This window comes from Ananas comosus, linkage group 5 (genome assembly GCF_001540865.1).
Source record: "Ananas comosus cultivar F153 linkage group 5, ASM154086v1, whole genome shotgun sequence".
NCBI classification, from domain to species: domain Eukaryota; kingdom Viridiplantae; phylum Streptophyta; class Magnoliopsida; order Poales; family Bromeliaceae; genus Ananas; species Ananas comosus.
Genome location: NC_033625.1, coordinates 344,584 through 365,749, shown reverse-complemented (window position 1 = coordinate 365,749; position 21,166 = coordinate 344,584). Strand labels below are relative to the sequence as shown.

Here is a 21,166-nt window from a genome sequence, read left to right as displayed (position 1 = left end):
TAAAGGGAGACCGGTCCCCGAGAGCAAAACTCTCGCAGGCAATAGCCTGTTGCTGCTTCCCTCTGGAAGGACCGATCTCCGAGAGCACAAAAATTGCAGCTTGCAGAATTTTCTCAACTTGCTCTCCGAGGTCCTCGTCAATGCACTTTTTGCATTTTCGACGCCTTCGGCTTTTCCGAAGCGCTCCGAACTCATCTTGGATCAATTCTGATCGAAGTTCCAATTTACAATTCGAGGTTTTCATATCCTTACAGCTGCCCTTTTCTAGAACTTTTGCAGCACTGTGATTTCCCATCAACACTTCCTGACCATCTGCTGCCTCTTCATAATCTATAAATTGAGATTTGTTGTTGCAGACATGAACAGTAGCACTCGAATCATACCACCAATTCAGCGACTGACTTGCTGTCGCCATGTGAAGTTCGGTAACTGTGCTTATATGCATGTTAGAAATCATTGCAATAAATTTTGTGGTTTGTTGTTCAATTATATTGGCCTTATTAGTGTCTTCCTTCTTAAATTTCTTCATGTATCTGCACTCTCTTTATAGTGACCCTTCTTTCCGTAGTGATAACAAATCCTGTCCCTTTTTATCTTGGAGTTATTTGATTCAGAAAATGTTCTCTTATTTCCAGAAAACTTTTGATTTTTATTTTCATCTACTTGATTTACTTTAAACTTATGTTGAACATCATTTTTTAGGTAGCGGTTCCGAGTTTCCTCCTCAATTCTCAAGTGTTTTTGAATTTGTTCTAAAGTAAAATCTTCTGTAGTGTGTAAAAGTTTCTTTCTATAATCATTCCAGTTACGAGGCAATTTTGCAACAATAGCCCCCACTTGAAAAGATTCTGGAACAGAAATCTCTAACTCTTTAAGCTTAAAAACCAAAATTTGTAACTTATGTACTTGTTGCATTATTCATAAGTTTTCTACCATAGTAAATTCAAAATATTTCATAATTAAAAACTTATCTGTGCCTTACTTTTCAGTATTATATCTTGCTTCTAGAGAGTTTCATATTTCTCTTAGTGATTGGATTGATGCAAATAAGTCATATAAATTATCTGGCAAGGTATTGAGAATATGTCCTTTATATAGTAGTTCATCCTCCTTGCCTTTTTTACCTGTCGCCCTCACTTCATCAGTAACTGCATTAGTCGGGGTAGAAATATCTGACAAGTTGGGGTCCAGAATGTAGGCTATCTTCAGTGCAGTAAGTAAGAACATCATCTTATCTTTCCATCGAGTGAAGTTCGTCCCATCGAATTGGTTCAGTTTCATATAGTCTTGATTTGTCATCTTGAAAGTCGCTTCAGTGTTTGTCTCCATTAAATAACACCTTAAAATTGTTGGAAAAATATGAATAGAGATCAAGCAAATTATGGTCTTAAGGCATGTAAGTTCACTTTCTTTAAGGTGTTATTTGCCCCCACTCGAATGTATGCTATCGGGTTACCAGCAAATCACCTCCAGGATACAACCAGACTGCTGAAAGACTGCAAACAGCACTTTTGAAGACTTTCCCTTAAGAACTCTTTTAAGCATCAATATGAAAAATTAGGAAGGAGGAAGGATTGAATACGTTGCTCTTGAAACCTTCAAACATTTTTTATTTATAGAAAGTGAATGGTTACGATGAAGGGACACAACTTTTAAAGTTATATCCTTTTACAAAAGAACATGTCCTTTCACGAATAACGAAAAAACATACTCTTTCATAAAAAAGTTCATATCTTTTCGTGAAGAAACATATTTCTTCGTGAAGAGACATATCTTTTCGTTAAATGAAGAGACGAATCATTTCATAAGATTAACTACTTTATGAACAGACACAACTATTCATCAATCTCACTTCCATTATTACAATCTACACTAACAAATCATACACACTATCCATCCAATGAGTAATTTCTACAATTTTGGATGAGTGGCGTTGAGATTTAGCATATTATTATATATAAATAATATTTAATTAAGTAATAATATCTAATTATTTAAATACTAATACAATAATAGGGGTGTTATATTTGTAATAGACTTAAAAATTACAAATCAAATAATTTACTTCTTAGGCATCAGTATAAGAAGAGCAATGCTACTTGTATACCAAAAAATATGGTGTAAATTTTACACCGAAGAATCCAACAGTTTAATCACTCCTTTTAAATGTTTAATATTTAAAAATTAATAAGACTAATATGAAAATATTAATTCTTAGATGAATGAAATTTAACATTTCTATCCATTATTTTTTTCAGCATACAAGTAATATTGCTCGCATAAAAATTAAGCAATATTATTTATACATGCAAAAGTGGGTCTACTCTTGGGGTATACTTTTTTAAAAGAGTATAGAAGCAGCATTTGAACAAGAAAAAGAATTTATAATTAGCTAAAAAAGAAAAAAATATAAGAGGATTATACATGGGAGGGTCGGATTGAGGCGGCGGATACTCCAAACAAAATAAGTGGTCGTCAGGCCACTTGCACACGGAAGCATGCACATACTCCATAATTTAGCTCGGGTCAGATCACAGGTGAGCACGCGACCCGACCACATTGCGGCCCCAAGAGTCTAACAAAGTAGAAGCCTATTATGTCATACTTGTATCATATTATCAAAAACAAATTAATAATATCTCATTTTAAACAAATATATATAATAAAAATATTTTTTTATAATTATACTTAAAAAAATAAATTTAAAAAATACTATTTGATTAGGGAACTTCACGTTACTGCTATAAGGGGCTGTTTAGTTGCTTGCATTTTCAACTGCATTGCAGTTAAAAATGCATGCATCTATTAATTTTTTGTTTAGTTTGATGCAGTTAGGTCTAACTCCTGTAGTTGCATCTACAGGAGAAGGCCCAGCTGTAACAATTGGTATTGCATTCAAATTGGCCGCAGTACCAACTGCAGCAATTGAGCCAGAGTCGCCTCACCCATTAAAAAAATAAACAAAGTGTGATTTTTTTTTTCATACCCTTCTTATTTTTTTTTTCCAAAAATACATATTTATGAATTCTGATAGTAATGTCTGTTAAGGTCAATAAATTTTTTTTCATACGCTTCTTATTTTTCAGTCTGCTAGTTTAATAACACTTAATTTTTATTTTGACCAAACTTATAATATATTTACATTTAAATTTTTTTAAATTCATATATAATTTGATAATATATAAATTATATGTAAATATAAAAGTCTTAATTAATAATTAAAAGATAATTGTTTTATGTTGAGAAGAGGTAATCGCACATTTCTATCTAAAAATGACAGAATTTACAAATATAAATCTCAACTGCAGTCTACCAAACAGAAGAAATGTAACTGCAGCAGTTGCATCTGTATAAAATCAAACAGATTAGGTGTAATTATGACTACAGTATTTACAACTGTATATACTTTCAACTATATTATATTTATAACTATATCCAATTAAACATTAAACGGACAAAAATTTTCTGGACACCGTGCCCAAACAAAATTTATTTTGGGCACGGTGCCGGATGAGCGCCGCGTGTCGCAACCCTTGAAAAAAAAAAATGGCGGGGTCCGTTTTTAGAGAGAGTCACACGCGGCGCCCATCGCAACCCTTGAAAAAAAACAAAAAAAAATGGCGGGTCCGTTTTTAGAGAGAGAGAGAGAGAGAGAGAGAGAGAGAGAGGTGGTGATGGGCGCCTCTACGCAGCACGGTGTCCAGAAAATTTTTGTCCACATCAAACGGTCCCTAAAAAATGCATTTATTAATCTAGAAGTTTTTCTTACCAGGGTCATGTGGCATCTCCACTCACCTTATCGTCATAACACCTAATCTTGGACTCGTTTCCGGTTGTTCCCGACGAAGTATTTGCGTGGACCACGGGTCGTCTGCGGTGACAACTTAAAAAACAAATGAGCTGATGCAAATTGTTCAATGATGACAGATCGAGTCAGTTTCTCTGAACAGGTGGTCAAAGGTAGGCTATGGCCCTCACATTCAAATATGTTAGACTGAAACCGAAAAAAAAAAAAAAAAAAAAAGACAAAAAGACAAAAAATATACACAAACTACTATGAATATTTCATCAATAAAAAAATAATATATATACTTAGTCCAGAGAACTGTTTCTTGTTCATCACGACAAGTGCGACTATATAACGAGCGCCGACCATGGCCATAAATATCGACAAAAAAATAGCACAAATTAACAGCAACAAGGCGATCGAGGTAGCGCCCGAGTTTAGTAACCAAACCAAGAACACAGCACCATGACCTGCGAGGCGGAGGCGGAGGCGGGGTCGGGGGCGGGGGCGGAGGCAGCGCACTTCGTGCTGGTTCCTCTGATGGCGCAGGGGCACATGATCCCCATGGTCGACATGGCGCGCCTCCTCGCGGAGCGTGGCGTCCGCGTCACCCTCATCACCACTCCGGTCAACGCCGCGCGCATCCGCCCCATCATCGACCAGGTCAGCAGGTCGAACCTCCCCGTCGAGTTCGTCGAGCTCCGGTTCCCCTGCGCCGAGCTCGGCCTCCCCGAGGGGTCCGAGAACGTCGACCTCCTCTCCTCCCCGGCGTACTACAAGCCCTTCTTCGACGCCATGAAGCTGCTAAAGGAACCCTTAGAAGCGCTTCTGCGGAGCCAACACCGGCGCCCCGATTGCATGATCGCCGACATGTGCAACGGGTGGACGAAGGACGTTGCTCGTCGGCTCGGGATCCAGCGGCTCGTCTTCCACGGCCCCTCCTGCTTCTACATCCTCTGCGCCTATAACATGGTCCAGCACCGTGTCTACGACCGCGCTACTGACGAGCTCGAGCCCATTGTCGTGCCCGATGTGCCTGTCGAGGTCGTGACTAACAAAGCCGAGTCCCCGGGCTTCTTCAACTGGGCTGGGTGGGAGGACCTCCGGGATGAGGTATTTGCCCGACTAATTAATTAACCACTCGGTCGTCGCTATTATGTACGCGAACTTAGAAGTCACTAAATTTCTACAACTTTTGAATGTTTCTAGAGTACCCTACACATTTTATATACGGAAAAAAGATTTAATCTAATTATATACTGTTTACTGAATAATATATATATTTCAATATTTTACACTGAACAGGTAGTGGAGGCGGAGTCGACCGCCGATGGGGTCGTCATCAACACCTTCTACGATCTGGAGCCTTCATTCGTCGACTGCTACGAGAAGATCATGCAAAAGAAGGTGTGGACGGTGGGGCCGCTGTGCCTTTACAGCAAGGACGTCGACAGCAAGGCCGCGCGCGGGAACAAGGCCGCGGTCGACCACCGCGACGTCACCACCTGGCTCGACAGCAAGGGCGCAAGCTCCGTCTTCTACGTGAGCTTCGGCAGCCTAGTGTGCACGCGACCGATGCAGCTCATCGAGATCGGAAAGGGGTTGTTAGAATGCGCCGATCACCGGCCCTTCATATGGGTGGTGAAAGAAGCCGAGATAGTCCCCGAGGTGGAGAAGTGGCTTTTGGAGGAGCACTTTGCGGAGAGAACTAAAGAGAGGGGCCTCCTCATAAAGGGTTGGGCTCCACAAACGGTGATCCTGTCGCACCCCGCGATCGGCGGCTTCCTAACGCACTGCGGATGGAACTCCACGCTGGAGGCGATCTCCGCGGGTGTGCCGATGCTGACTTGGCCGCACTTCGCCGACCAGTTCCTCAACGAGAAGTTGGTCGTCGACGTTTTGAAGATCGGGCGCTCCCTTGACGTGAAGGTGCCGAGCACGCACGTCACGGACGACTCGACGCTGCTGGTGACGAAGGAGAAGTTGAGGAAGGCGGTGTCGGAGTTGATGGAGGGAGAGGAAGGGGAGGAGATGCGGCGGAGGGCGAAGGCGTTGGCCGAGAAGGCGAAGAAGGCCATGGAGGAGGGAGGGTCTTCTTATAGAAATATGGATGATATGATCGAGTATATGGCGGGGCGCTACGGAAAGGAGGAGAAGGTGGAAGATGCGGTAAGGGCCTCTCCAATGGTTTTAGCGCCCATGTTGTCGTAACTTGAGATCTTGACATTTGCGTTGAGACCAAAAAAAAAAAAAAAAAAAAAAAAAAAAAAAAAAAAAAAAAAAAACTTATTAGAGATTCTGAAACGATCGATTATTATGAATAACCATTGTGTACCGTTAATACATATAGGTGTCCTTCTAATTATTATTATTATTGTATACAACATTTGAAATCGCAAACCGACTGTTCCTAAGCAAGTGGCAAAGGCTTGGTGATTGGTATCCGAAACCCAAATTCAAATCCTAGTTGATTCACATTTTCAGCTAAATTTATTTCTAAATGAAATAAACGAAACGGATAGCGTGCTATCTATCTCTCAAAAAAAAAAATATTTAAAATCGCAATCATAGATATTCGAATCCTTGAGCTATGAAATTATATTCGGAATATCAACCAACCAACTGCTATGAGTTTAATTTAACCAAAAAAAGAAAAAAAAAATTGATGGGTGTTTGAGAATTGAGATTGAGCCTTCAAATTTAACTTTTTTTTTTAGTCGTGCTAGCTCCTCGAATAGCCTTCAAATGCGTACTTGGGCTGGGAATGGGCCTCTATTGTACTTGGGCCTAAAGCGAGATAAAAGGGCCAGGCCATTAGCTTATTTGGCAGTTATTTAAAACCAAAGATAGAACTTTCTCGATGCTTCTAGAATAAATCATTGAACCAAATTAAGTAGTTAATGTCTAGCTAGAGAAAGAAATTCGCTTTATTTTCTTCCGAATAGAGCAGTGGGCCCCTTGTCGTCTCCTCGGACACAGCTAATAATATCCACAGCTTTTCATTCCGTACATATCTGTTGAATATGGACAAGCCAAACACAGAGCAATTAAATGCCTGTTAGTTTTAATTCTACCTCCACTTTAATTGGTGAATCTCTTCCTTTCATAGGGTCTAGTTTCCTCCCACGAGCCCTTGCAAGAAATGCCGTTTAATTTGAGCCATTCAAAAAAAAACATACACATTTTTTTTATGAAATTATTGACATTATAATATAGAGTACCCATGTATTTTCCATAGTCAACAGCCTTTTACGTATGCATTGATGGTTCAAAAGCCCTTCTCAACTTTTTCTTATGACAAAAATGAAAAAAAAAGAGGAAATATATATATTTTTTTATCAAAGGCCTTGCTAGTAATTCATGTAATAAGCCGAAGAATCGGGCTAAAGAGCTAATAGCGAATGTTGCTGAAGAATTGTCGAGTTTTATCGTACAAGTCGTAGTCAATTTCATTTAATCTAATCTGCTCTAAAATGCGGGGCTAAATCTTCTCCTTGTAGTTGAATTTTGACCTGTGATATGGTCGTATGTTACATCTCCAAGCATTTTGATGTGAGAGAATAGTCTCGAGTCAATTGCGTATGAGTAAATAGGCGTGAAAAAGGAAGAAAAAGAAGAATCCTTATAAGGATTCTAGCTAGAGCTTGAGAAAAAAAAATCGTACATTTGACTGCTAGAGCATTCTCTATGACAACAATATACAAACGATGGTCGAGATAAGATGTAATATTGAGCCTTCGATAAACTGAAAGAGACGTGCGTTTATGTAAGGTAGGCGAAAATAAAATGTGAATTAAGTCAAATAATACTCTTTTCTAGAAGCTTATGTTGTGAAACAACGCTATATTCATTTTTTTATATTTAATACTTTTTTTTTCAGTCTTAATCAGAAGTTGAAGTCTAATTAGGATGTTTGATTCCTTGAAGAGGACTTTGGTTTAAATTAATAGAAATAGTTTTGGTGATCTCAAAAATGATGAGTTAGATGATTTGTATTGGATAACTTACATATTTAGGCATCCAAGCAAGTTATTAAATTACACTAAATCTTCTATAAAATATCCTCAGAGTAAAAGTCCTGTAACTCGATCCGAACTAAAACGACAGGAATTGGGATATATGTGCTTCCCAATTCTAAATAAAAATTTTGGAAACTTTTCATAATGTTAATTGGAATAGTAGGATTGTTTACTTCTATTTTGTTGTTAATCTTCAACCAAACACTTTCTAGAGAATATTTAATTCTTAAAATTATATAAAGTCTTGCACAAAATACACCTATGGAGTCAAAATCCTGATTCAACTTTACTCTTAATTTAAAATCAAAGGAAAGAAACTCTCTTTCTTTCGAAGTTTTCGGGACAGTGTGTCCAACTTTCATGAAAAAGAAAGGAATGGAATTACAGAGTTAAGAATTAATCGACTACCCCTCAACTAAATGCCATTATGAAACAGGCCCCTCCATTGTTTATTTTGAGAAATGAATATTAAAGAATGACATTTCTCAACAACTCCTAAATTGATCTCCGTATTTGAGTTCCCTCCATTAATTAGATTACTATAATAGTTAAAAATTGGCAAATTCACAGCTGAAAAGATATTTAGAATAGTTAAATTAAACAAATGATCACTATGTAACTTACTCTTTTTTTTCACTTTATTACAATACGCAAAAAATGTCGAGACAATTTGTGTACATTTTAACCAAGCACTCCCAAATAGTGAGCCATCATGTGGAGAGAATCTTGGGGCGACGTGGTTGGGCGACAAAGGAAATAACATTCAGGACGAGGCTCACATGGGTCATATGAATGGCCAGTTCACGCGTACAGCGACATAACCAACCATTTAACACAAGCAGCATTTATATATATATATTTATTTATATATAGAGAGAGGGAGAGAGAGAGGGACAAATTAAAGCCTAAAAGGTTCCAATGAGCCCCAAATGGGAAGATCACACCAAGGACATAACTAGTAACCTATCAAGTACACACTTTTCTCTCTTTTAACATTTAATTTATTTAAAAAAAAATGATAAAAGCGAAAGTCGGTCATAGGAATACTAATAAAGAGTATTTTAATGTAAAAATTTGAGCCGAGAGCTTTCTAATGATTCCTCATTATAAAATCTTTAATACATTGCCTGTTGTTATGTTAATTTTATCTTTATTCAAATATTTACTGAATATTCTTTAATATTAAAATTTAAAAACTTTAAAATCGAGAGGAGTATTATAATTTTTGAAAATAAATAAAATTGACATATGACAGCAGATCTAAAACTCTTGAGCAAAATGTTGTTGAGGAGCTCCCGACCAAATTTTGTTTCCAATTTAGACCCAGTTTGGATACCTCTAAAAACGTAGGATAGTTAAACTATACTACGCCGGTAGGAAAATAATCCTATGAAGTGTTTGAAAGAAAAAAAAAATGAAATAATTTTTAGAGTATAGTTATACTATACTCCAAAAAATGGAGTAAACTTACAATCCACTTTAACCAAAGGAAAAAAATTTTACCATTTTAGGCGCCTAAAGTTGTATCAATTTCTAAATTTTAAATTTCAACATAAAATTTTAAATTTGAAAATTTAAAATTTTAAAATTCATTTTTAATTTTGATTTCAAATTTTAAATTTCAAAATTTCAAATATCAAAAGGTTCAATTTTCAATTTTCAAATTTCAAATTTCAAATTTCAAATTTTAAAATTTTCAAATTTCAAATTTCAAATTTTAAATTTCAAATTTCAAAAAGTTCAAATTTCAAATTTTACATTTCAAATTTCAAATTTCAAATTTCAACTTTCAAATTTCAAATTTCAAATTTTAAATTTTAAAAATTTCAAATTTCAAATTTTAATTTTATTTTTAATTTTTAATTTTTAATTTTTAAAATTTAAATTTAAACTTAAATTTTAAATTTTAAATTTATAAATATGTAAATTTATAAATTATTAAATTTAAAATTTAAAATTTTAATTATAGATTTTTTAAATTTCAAATTTTAAANTTTAATTTTATTTTTTGAATTTTGAATTTTAATTTTTAAAATTTTATTTTTAAATTTTGAATTTTGATTTTTGAATTTTAAAATTTTAGAAATTTAATTGTTATAAATCCTGTGAAATTGTATGATATGTATCCAAACAATTAAAAAATAAAACTGTGAAATTTTTTTGTAGTTGCAAGATTCCGTATTTCATTTAGACCAAAACCATAGAATAAAAATTTCATAAAGTTTTTTAATTATGCATCCAAACATGGCCTTAATGTGGTTCTTTTCTTTCTCTTGTTGTACAATGCTATTCACGTGGACCTAAAGGCCTTTGGTCACTGTAACTATTTTAGGTGGATTCCATTTTTACTCATTTAATTTAGTACTTCATGTCATTTTGCTAGGCCACGAAAGACCAGAAATTTCAATAGTTCACGATGGTTATGATAAAGCATCAATTATATTGCCAATAAATTGCTCTAGCTTATCTTAAAGAAAAGAAGCATGCAAAAAAACAAAAAATTGAAAAGGAAGGTCACCGCGACCCTACTTAAGATTAAGAACACATGCATCAAAATGTTACATAATTTAACCAACGGTATGATTAATATAATAAGTACGTAGAATTAACACAAGAGATATTTGAAACAGAGTTTGGGAGTTCTCTCCTGATATCGTATTACCTATAGATCAAAAAATTCTTCAGTTTAAGTGTAAATTTTATTCAGTCGATCACTTAAAACTTTCCACTAGGGTGCCGTGTTTAATTATGTTTCTAACTTGCGTGTCCAATATTTGTCATCTGGAGAGAGACCAAATTACTTAATAAGAGGCCCAGGTGCTCCATTCCCAAAGGCGTAAGCACATCATCCATCGATCAACTTAATTTGTCCTTTTTATATTCCAAAAATGCAAACTTGGTGTTCACACCTCACAACTCACGATCCATACAACTAGAGCCAGGTTTTCTTTGTCTTTAACAAATGTCTTTTTCATTTTCCCATTGATTTTATTTGGTTGCAAGGTTACAGCCAAGGTACTTAGCTGTATATAATTATGTATCTCTCTGTGGGCTAGCATTTGTGACATCCTCTGTGTATGGAAATTGATTGGAGAATGAATGCAAAATAAAATTGTTTGAACGTGGAACCCATGTTTTTGTTAAAAAAGTTTATGTTCTTTATTTTTTTTCTACAAACTCTGTGTGCCTATATAAGTTTTTGTAAATTTGAATAAAGAAATGTTATATGTAGTTCAAGTTGTACCGAAAAGAACTTATTAGTTGAACCTGCGAAAAAGAACATGAAGAAAATTATTTTACTTATAAATAAATCTCACACTATTTTGCAAATTATAAATTTTATTTATTTTTTCATCAATTGTATGCCATCATCTATATTGATTGCGTAGAGTTACTATACTATCATAAGCATAGAGAAGTTGATACTTTCGATTTTTTGACTCTTGGATCAAAAATTATACGTTTGGAATGATTACAGTCCCTTTCTAAAATTGAGTGATCCCCACAGGATAATGGTATTAATTCAAATACTAAAAATGATCAAAAAAATTAATCCAAGAGTCAAAAGTCGGAAGCACCAAGTACTCTATACTTTCGATAGTATAGTAACTCTACTCATATTGATTTGTAAACTATTGTAAAATTTATTTGAAGTGTAGCTGTATCCATTACAATTCAATTGGTGCACAGATGACGTGGTACATTGGGTTTTGACAAGTCCTTTTTTTCGAAGAAAATGAATCCGTTGGAGAAGCCGCAACGTGGAGGCGCTTTACCAAACATTACCAAACAAAAGAGAACAGAATATTATATTTTTTTTGTTTAAAATTTTTGAAATCAAACATGCTGATTAGTTGCTGTGTAACTGTCTCTTTCCATGCTCTTTATTTTTTTTACATTAATGTTATTCCAAATCCAACACGTAACGACCAGTCAAACCCGTTATATATCACGGAGTGTGCCTATGACATGTGGGTCCACGGTCCGCGTGTCAGCGTTACAACCAGTGACGTGTTTGAAAGTCAAAGCCGGCGACCATTAATCCTCGCAACGCGTTTTTTTTTTTTTTTTGGGGCTTTGGAAAGCTCGCGATTCCCATTTTTTAAATCCCCAAGGATAAATTTCAATTAACTGTCCCAAAAGAAAGCATTTAATTAAAATTTTAATCTAACAATATTTAAAAGTTAGTTTGAAATTTGATATTTTTATTATTATAAAATTATAAGTTTTTGTATAACTTTATGTAGTTATGACTCGGCATACGAGGGTATCCTCCAAAATATTAATTTTTATATATTAAAAAAACTATAAATTAATTTTTATGATTAGTGGTGAGTTATCTATGACAAGACATTTTAAGAGAAAAATTTTGAACTTTCCCTGTCCTTCAACGTGGGACGCACACGTTGACCCCACTCCTCGGTCCAATCTTCGCTGTCTCCCTCTTTTAATATTATTTATTATTAGATATTTCTAGACCAATAATATTATTTATAAATTTTTAGGCTTGACAATTAATTTTTCTTTCATACTAATATTTTTAGACTTTTAAAAATTTTAAAATTATACCGGCCGTTCCTAGCGCAAGTAACAAAAAATTTTGGTAGTTGGTATTTGAAATTCAAGTTAGAATCCTAATTAATTCATATTTTCAGCTAAGTTTGTTTCTAAATGAACGAAGTGGGTAGCATGCTATCTTTATCTTAAAATAATAATAATAATAATATGTTAATTTTTAAATAAATATATTTACTTTATAGGTATATAGGAAATATGTATCTTTTTAGGTTAAAATTTTATCAGGAAAAGATTTAATTAAAGAGCAATACTAATTTTACAATTCAAACAAACTATAGTGAATGGTTATAGGATTCCACCTCTTTTGGATCGTAGCTTTAACAAATTTTTTTAAAAAATAGTAATTTTAAATTTAAAAATTTAAATATTAATTATTAAATTTTTAGCCAAATGCCGTGGGCATGTGACCGTTTAACCTTTTCTCTTTTATTGATATAATAATACATCAGGAGAGCAGAGAGAAAGAGGCGAGGCGTTTAATATAGTACCTCTCTTCGCCTCTGTTTCGTTGTGTTCTGTGTCTTTCCCCCTCTATTCCTCCGCGCCCCTCGTGTTATTGGAGAATACAGAGAGAGAGAGAGAGAGAGAGAGAGAGGGGTGGGGCGTGGCGTTCGCGTTCTCTCTCGTTTGCATTTTCCTCCTCTACGTCTCTCTTTTGCCGATCTAGAAACAACGACGAGATCGGCGTCGGAGGTTAGTACTACGATCTGGGCATCTTCCAAAATCCTTCCTTTTTTTCCTCATTTAATGCGTAAATAAATATGTAAATGCCCGACTTTTTTCTATTTTTTTTCTGATTTTTTTCTCAATTTGGAATTTTGTGTGTGTGTTTTTGTGTGTTTCCGAGTTTCTGGGAAGAGTTTCAAAGCTACATTGCAACGATAAAGCAATTTTTTGATGTTTTCTGCGGGTTTTTCTTTTTCTTTCTTTTTTTAAAATTCTGTTTATGTGTAGGAAAGAGATCGGATTTTTTTACTTTGCTTTTTTTTTTTTTTCTTTTGGTTTTTTGATGTGCTGCGATGGATTCTCTTGACAAAAAATGTGTTCAGATCAAGACACTTGTGAAGTTTTTCTTGTTTTTTTTTTTTTTCAGGAAAAAAAACTTCTCTTTTTTCGAGAGGTACTTTTACATGAGTTTTCATGCAAAAGAAAAAGCTACAGATCTCGACTTCTCAATTTAATCCGGTAAATCTTCTTCCTTTTTTTTTTTTTTTGACCTTTTCAGGGGGACCCTCACCAGCTCTTACCCGATTCACAAAAACAGGGAGGAAAAAAAAGTAAAAAAAAAAGAAAAAAAAAAAAGTTCATCCATTCTCCAGGGAAAAAGAAAATATCTGTCTTTGATTCGTCGGGTTCGCTCCTTTTAGCTCCAAAGTCCCGAACGATGGCGGAACCAAACCCACCCAGCACCACCGCCGGCGGTAACGGCGCCAACGCCAATGCGTCGTCGTCGCGGCGGCTGCCGGATTTCCAACAATCGGTGCGGCTGAAATACGTGAAGCTGGGGTACCACTACCTGATCTCGCACGGCATGTACCTGCTGCTGTCCCCTCTGATCGGGCTGGTGGCCGTGCAGCTGTCGACCTTCTCCGTGGAGGACCTCCAGGAGCTGTACCGGCACCTCCGGTTCAACCTGATCTCCGTGGTGCTCTGCTCCGCCGCGCTGGTGTTCCTGTCGACCCTCTACTTCCTCACCCGGCCCCGCCCCGTCTACCTCGTCGACTTCTCCTGCTACAAGCCCGACCCCGCCCGCAAGTGCACCCGCGCCATCTTCATGGAGCGCTCGGCCCTCACCGGCTCCTTCACCCCCGACAACCTCGACTTCCAGCGCAAGATCCTCGAGAGGTCCGGCCTCGGCGAGAGCACCTACCTCCCCGACGCCGTCCTCAACGTGCCCCCCAACCCTTCCATGGCCGAGGCCCGCAAGGAGGCCGGCGCCGTCATGTTCGGCGCCGTCGACGAGCTCCTCGCCAAGACCAACGTCAGGCCCAAGGACATCGGCGTCTTGGTCGTCAACTGCAGCCTCTTCAACCCGACCCCCTCGCTCTCCGCCATGGTCATCAACCACTACAAGCTCAGGGGCAACGTCGTCAGCTACAACCTCGGCGGGATGGGCTGCAGCGCCGGCTTGATCTCCGTCGACCTCGCCAAGGATCTCCTCCGAGTGCACCCCAATTCCTACGCTCTCGTCATCAGCATGGAGAACATCACTCTCAATTGGTACTTCGGCAACAGCCGCTCCATGCTCGTCTCCAATTGCCTCTTCCGGATGGGCGGGGCCGCCATCCTCCTCTCCAACAGGCGGTCCGACCGCCGCCGCTCCAAGTACGAGCTGGTCCACACCGTCCGAACCCACAAGGGCGCCGACGATAAGTGCTTCAGCTGCGTGACCCAGGAGGAGGACTCCGTCGGGAAGATCGGCGTCTCTCTCTCCAAAGATCTCATGGTGGTCGCCGCCGACGCCTTGAAGACCAACATCACCACGCTGGGCCCGCTCGTGCTGCCCGTCTCGGAGCAGCTGATCTTCTTGGCCACGTTGATCGCCAAGAAGGTGTTTAAGATGAAGATCAAGCCCTACATTCCCGATTTCAAGCTGGCTTTCGAGCACTTCTGCATTCACGCCGGCGGGAGGGCCGTGCTCGATGAATTGGAGAAGAACCTGCAGCTCTCGGACTGGCATATGGAGCCGTCCAGGATGACGCTCTACCGATTCGGGAACACCTCCAGTAGCTCTCTGTGGTACGAGCTGGCGTACACCGAAGCCAAAGGGAGGATCAGGAAGCGGGACAGGATCTGGCAGATCGCATTCGGGTCGGGTTTCAAGTGTAACAGCGCGGTGTGGAAGGCGCTGAGGACGGTGAATCCCGCCAAGGAGAAGAACCCGTGGATGGACGAGATTGAAAACTTCCCGGTTCCGGTCCCAAAATTCTCGGCGATTTGAAGACAGGGAGGGAGGGGGTTTGAGAATGCCTGTTGTTTAACAATTGCTTGCAATTTGTCTTTTGATCTTGTTGCATGAATTGCTGTTGTTTATTCTTGGATGATGATGATGATCATCCTTTGTGGTTTTCGCTTCCATTTTAGTAGTTATTCACTAGGCGATTCAGGGGCTCGGCTTAGTAGAGGGGGGGTAATTTGGTAGGGGATGCAGCTTTGAGCCTTATCTTTTGTTTAGGATATGATCATGGATTAATTGAGAGAGATTATTATTGGAGGGTGGATGAGTGACATGCGATGCTATCTATGTAATACCAAACCCTGTAGCGTTGGATTCTCCAATCCCTATTAATTTTGTTGCCATATGTGAATCCAATTTCTCTTCATAGAGTTCTCGTGCCCTGGTTGTTCTCCATGTTGCGTCTATTCTTGAGCAGCAATATAGTACTGGGTTTGGCTCCATCGAATACAGGGTTTTTTTCTTTCTTTCTTTCTTTCTTTGCGTAGCCTGCTTAACCTTTTTATCAAAAAATCCTTTGATTTAAAGTTTCCTCACATAATTCATAACATTAATTCTCATTGTCTCACATAATTCATAACATTAATTCTCATTGTCTCAACACTATGTCTTACCAGTGAAGCACTAGCACTGTTCAAGAACTGAGCCATTGTCGAACTACTTTTGTCCAACTGCCTACTACTCCGAAGAAAAGTCCTAATCACCAACGTGAAAGTCCTAATCACCAACGTTGCTATAGAATTTATTAATGCCCTAGATTCAAAAACAGGCTTTCAAAAACAGGCTGCAAAGTCAAATTTGGGGAAATGTTAAACTGCAATGTTAGTTCCCAGCCTTCGCCCACTTTCTTTACTTCGATTATTAATTTTTATAATCGAGTTACTCAGGAAGTTGGTTAACTCAAATGAAAATTAGTGAGTAGTAAGATTTGGCGCGGCAAATATGGTTTGGTACAAACATGAAATGAATTTGATGGAAACAGATTATTAGGAATTCAATTGCGAAAGAAATCAAGAGATTCGAAACCAAGTAAGAAACGTCAACTGAACGAGAACATCTGTTCAGGGAAATCATGTAGGCATTTTCCAGTATTGAGCACCTATGCCACAAGGAACACGTAAGCTGCAATAACTAATAACCTATAAAGCATGAACCCGTGAGTTGCAATAACCAATAATCTAAGGCGAAATTACATTTCTGGTCCTCAAATTGTAAGTGCCATTATTATAATTTCTAATCTAAACTCTTATTGTAATTAAATCCTACAGAACAATTTAGCTAGATAAATATTAATATATCGCTAATATAAAAAAATGTAAAAATATTGTGATTAATGATAGAACAATAATTAAAATTCCATATTAGTTTCACATTAGAATGATATCAATATTTAGTAAACTAAATAACGTGTGACTTGATTGTAATAATTTATAAAGTTTGAATTATAAATTATATAACAAATTAAAATTTGAGGACCAAAATATAATTTAGAGATAATCTAAAGTATAACCTCTCTTGAGGATGGCGATATCATATACTTGTCTCCTATTTGGTGACAAACAATGAACAGGAAATAGTAGGTTTAACCTCATGGTGGAACCTCTTATGCAGCATTACATTGCACTGATTCTTCAATGTCGTTAACCAGCAGAGAGTAGAGAGAAACCTGCCGAAAGTAGTTGTTACTGGTTCTGCCAGAGCAACAACAACTGTGCTTCTGAGAATGGCCTCTCTTTCTGTAGTTCAAACATGAATTAGTTTTCATAACATGTCCAGCAGCATAATATCAACCAAGCGACATATAGGACGGTTCACTAAACGTTATACAGAAAAAAGAAAAAAAAAAAAAAAAGGACCTTAGCTATCTTATTCCCAGAAACAAAGAGGAACCCTCGAGAAAACCCGATACTTACAACATGTAAGGGAAGAAACAAATCAAACAAAGGAAACAGCCTTCGCTATAACCCATTCTTCGCTAGACCAGCACCGGGCGCAAAAATCCTAGCCCTCACTTTGTCCATCGTTAGCAATGTGGAAGCCCTCAATCTTGCGTGACACCTCATTCACCCCAATCTTCAATTTTCCAGTATTAGTAGACCCGTTAGCACTAAGTGCCTCACTCTCATCAGCAGTAGATGGGCCCATCTGCCATATTCTGATCGTGCCGTCCTCAGATCCCGAGGCATAGGATTCACCACCTGGTGAGAAGCGGACACAGTGGACGGGTCCATGATGGCCTTTGTTACAAGCTGTTTTCAACAGAAAACAACCACCACAATCAGATTAGAAATTCAACAATACAAAAAAGGGGAAACAGAAGAGGGTGAGAGTCTCAATCCATTAAAAACCATCACAATCCCATTAGAAATCCACAAGTATGACTGGAAAAAAAAAAAAAAAAAACACTAGTGATAAATCTCATTCCAGCAAGCTATTTATCAGCTAGAGAGCAAACATAATGCCTTATCCATCATCCTATTTGCATCAATCCAAAAACAAATAACTTGATATCCAACATATGGGTCGAAAACTTACTGATTTCTTCGCCTGTGACGAAATCAAAGACGTGGACCCACATGTCTTCTCCTCCGGCTATGAATCTGTTCCCATACTTTGGTTCAAGCGAAGCTGATTCCACATTGCACGGCATATTGTAGCTTTTCATAAGACCAAAACTGCAGAATAATCAAGTGATTTAGAAAGATGAGAAAGTTAATTTCAAAAAGCTGGGCCAGGAAAGAAAAGGTTCAGAATTGCTTACTGGTTTGCATCCCAGAATTTGACAGTGGAACCATCAGCAGTAGTGATATATCGGCCATCTTGACTAACCTCTGCACTAGTGACAGGTGATTTGGTGTCAAGAGTTTGGATGATTTTCCCACTCCTTACATCCCACAACCTAACAGATTTAAGCAGAGAGAGGGTAAGAAGAATAACAATCCCAACACGTACCTTTTTCCTTCTTATTAAAAACCTTAATGGGATAAGACATTGATCACAAGTATAACATAAGCACACCTTACACCTCCAATATCAGTGCAAGAACTTAGTATAGTCTGGTCGCTGTGAAGCCACGCAACAGTTCTGACAGAACCCGGTGACTTGTCAATTTCCCTGGGAGTTGAATCTGGACGATTCAGATCATATATACGCAAAATTTTCTCAATTCCCCCGGTAAGCAAGAGGTGAGTATCCTGCAGGAGAAGAATTGCAAGAAGCTGAGAAAGATCAACACTGCACTCATTGTATACTGCCGAGACCAACTCATAATGCAAGTGCACCAAAACAAGCAATGGCAAAAGGCAACTAGAATAGCAGAAGGCAACTGGAACTAACACAATCAGAGATTAATATCAAAGTGGCCTCATTACAGATTGAAAACGGTATACTCAAATCATCAACATCTGCTCATCTAAATACTGCCGCCAAATAGCAGATATATCATCCAACAGGGTTTTTAACAAGATCAGATGAAGTTATATTATCAGATGAATCTATATTATCAATATAAATTGATAATATAAATTCAGTCGAGTCTAATACTATGGAAGCAAAAACAATAACAGCTCACAATGATAGCAAACAGTAGATATCTGAATATTCCAGAAAACTGACAAGAAAGAATTGCATAAATCCACTGCACTTGGCAGCTCAGCCCCACAAAATGCTGCAGATGCAAATTCAGATAAACATATGGCTTACCAGACAAAGCATATTATGAGAAGACAATTGATAACGATGTCAAAAACATGAAATTCGTTAAGCAATCTCACAGTAAAACACGCATTACCTCAGAAAAGGCACATGCACGGACAATGTGCTTATGTTCAAAGGAGTGTAACTCATCACCAGTTAATGCATCCCATATCTTACTGCAAACGAGAGAAACAACAAAAATAATATTTCAAACTTGAAAATTATAAATAACAAACATTCAGCATATAAATTCATCGATCTTCTTCCATGCGCAATGCACCTTCATAGTAACTATCTTAAAAACCATAATCATTGTCAATCAGATGTGCCAGGAAATTATTGATGAATACTGAATAGATTATATTACTAACTTATCTCTTGTTGCAAGTGATGTGTTAAAAGTGTATCCATAAAAACAGATAAAACTAGAGCCCAAGGAAACTCCAATTACAGGCTTACTATTTAGAAAGTGACTCCATTTAAACAGTAATAACTTAAAAACAAAAATAGATTTATCAATTCAGAATGCTAATCTCTACACCATCCATCTAAATCATGAACAATTCAATAACCATGGATATATCAAGTATGTCCCATATATTAAGTTTTTGAAATTTCCATGTGATATGATCAAGTGGTTCCAACAAGTACTCCAAGCTTATATATTAGCAGGCATTATACGTCGTCTCAAATGTTATTAGGCCAAAGAGTACTACTCTTAGCCAAAAGTAGAAAATCAGGAATGTGAAAAACTCTTGATGCACATGCACACAACAAAAGATATGATTTCAAACGATAGCCATGTAATATGAGTGCAATATGTCATACGCAGAGAAATCAGCAGAACCAGTAGCAGCACGTAAAGCATTTCTGTCCAAGCAGCAACTCCAGACTGCACCCTTGTGCCCTTCAAAAGTTCCAATCCAGTCTCCTGTCTCACCATTTCTAAGCATAGGATTTGCATCTGCAAAATTTCCAAAAATGCATTAAATGTCAACGGCACAATCTTTTGAGAAAAAGTTCAAAAGACAAAAACGTAGTATCATATGTTTAAAACTAGAAAATAATGATGGAGCTACTTCATCTACATGAATCTGTGTCTAAGTTTGCGCCGAGTGAAGCACTGTCTTAGTAAAACTGGATTCTTAATATACTTCCTGTCACAATATAGCCTCAGGGATATATGCTAATAAATATGTTGCATACATAACGGAAAATAGAGAAAGATTCAAATAAGAGATTAAGTGTGTAAGATGCTGAACAATGTAAAGACTAATTAATAGTGATGCATCCTATCACTCACAAGTAATCACAGGACCAACTATGTTACTCACTACATAATTAAAGAAAAGCTCCCTATTTCTCTGCTGAAAACCACTCTTAACTCTTTCAACAGTTACCGTCTTTCTAATAGACAAGGTTGTAAGATCAAGCATATCCAAAAACAATTTTTTTTCCCCTAAGAAAATGTTCATACCTAAATTATAGCAATAAAACAACAAATTTAGTGAGTGTACAAAGCAAACATTATGTGCATCTAAGAATTCATGTAACAAATAAGTCTCATTTACTAGAATTGGTAATTTTTGTCCCCTTCAACTCATAAAAAAATATATATAACAAAATAAACAAAGTGTTAAAAAGCACAATAATACCATTCTACAGGCACATATCATTTAGAGCAATCAACACCAAAAAGATGGGATACTTTTGGTCTAATCGGAACAAAAACAAAACAAATCTCACCCTTGCTCGCGCTGATGAGGAAGAACCCATCCGGGGTCGCAGGGCTATAAAACAAATCCACGACCGGCCGCGAGTGCCCGTGGCACACGAGCGGAACCGCTACCTTCTTCTTCTCCATTCCACGATCACCGGAAACCTTAACCCTAACCCTAACGCCGAACCTAATCCCTAACCCTACCCTAGCCCCAATTTAACGGATCAAACAAAATCTTCGTCGGATCAAAAATACCAAGCGAAGTCGGGGAAATAACAATAAACCAAAACCTAGGAGAGAATCGAGAGAGTAAAAAAAATGAAGGTGAGATCCGATTTGTTTAGAATTTAATGAAAAACGGATTAATTACATTGAAAAAAAAAAAGGGGGAAAAACAAAGAAAATTAAGG

The 21,166-nt window shown here is 37.4% G+C and overlaps 3 protein-coding genes across 4 annotated transcripts; 2 read left to right on the top strand and 1 right to left on the bottom strand.

Moving 5' to 3' along the window:
• Window positions 4,050-6,132, top strand: LOC109710532 (UDP-glycosyltransferase 73C6-like). Its single transcript, XM_020233191.1, has 2 exons — window positions 4,050-4,900; window positions 5,093-6,132. The coding sequence occupies exons 1-2, from the start codon at window positions 4,253-4,255 to the stop codon at window positions 5,996-5,998; spliced, it is 1,554 nt and encodes a 517-aa protein (XP_020088780.1). The 5' UTR covers window positions 4,050-4,252; the 3' UTR covers window positions 5,999-6,132.
• LOC109710034 (3-ketoacyl-CoA synthase 11-like) lies at window positions 12,835-15,720 on the top strand. Of its 2 annotated transcripts, XM_020232448.1 has the most exons (3): window positions 12,835-13,077; window positions 13,478-13,504; window positions 13,610-15,720. In XM_020232448.1, exon 3 carries the CDS (start codon window positions 13,769-13,771, stop codon window positions 15,323-15,325), a length of 1,557 nt encoding a protein of 518 aa, XP_020088037.1. In that variant the 5' UTR covers window positions 12,835-13,077; window positions 13,478-13,504; window positions 13,610-13,768; the 3' UTR covers window positions 15,326-15,720. The 2 variants fall into 2 exon arrangements, with proteins under 2 accessions (XP_020088037.1, XP_020088036.1); XM_020232447.1 differs by lacking the exon at window positions 13,478-13,504.
• LOC109710035 (serine-threonine kinase receptor-associated protein-like) lies at window positions 17,008-20,900 on the bottom strand. Its single transcript, XM_020232449.1, has 7 exons — window positions 20,783-20,900; window positions 19,865-20,000; window positions 19,131-19,212; window positions 18,359-18,534; window positions 18,102-18,239; window positions 17,876-18,015; window positions 17,008-17,589 (listed from the first exon to the last, which is right to left on the bottom strand). Exons 1-7 carry the CDS (start codon window positions 20,898-20,900, stop codon window positions 17,342-17,344), a joined length of 1,038 nt encoding a protein of 345 aa, XP_020088038.1. The 3' UTR covers window positions 17,008-17,341.

Bases quoted from the DNA above. Each gene is read 5' to 3' on its own strand.
- LOC109710532 (XM_020233191.1), top strand. From the start codon at position 4,253: ATGACCTGCGAGGCGGAGGCGGAGGCGGGGTCGGGGGCGGGGGCGGAG. The intron at 4,901-5,092 runs GTATTTGCCCGA...TACACTGAACAG, and splicing joins GGGAGGACCTCCGGGATGAG to GTAGTGGAGGCGGAGTCGAC.
- LOC109710034 (XM_020232447.1), top strand. From the start codon at position 13,769: ATGGCGGAACCAAACCCACCCAGCACCACCGCCGGCGGTAACGGCGCC.
- LOC109710035 (XM_020232449.1), bottom strand. From the start codon at position 20,900: ATGGAGAAGAAGAAGGTAGCGGTTCCGCTCGTGTGCCACGGGCACTCG. The intron at 19,213-19,864 runs GTATGACATATT...TCTCGTTTGCAG, and splicing joins GGTTCTGCTGATTTCTCTGC to TAAGATATGGGATGCATTAA. The intron at 18,535-19,130 runs GTAATGCGTGTT...CTTCTCCTGCAG, and splicing joins GTGCATGTGCCTTTTCTGAG to GATACTCACCTCTTGCTTAC.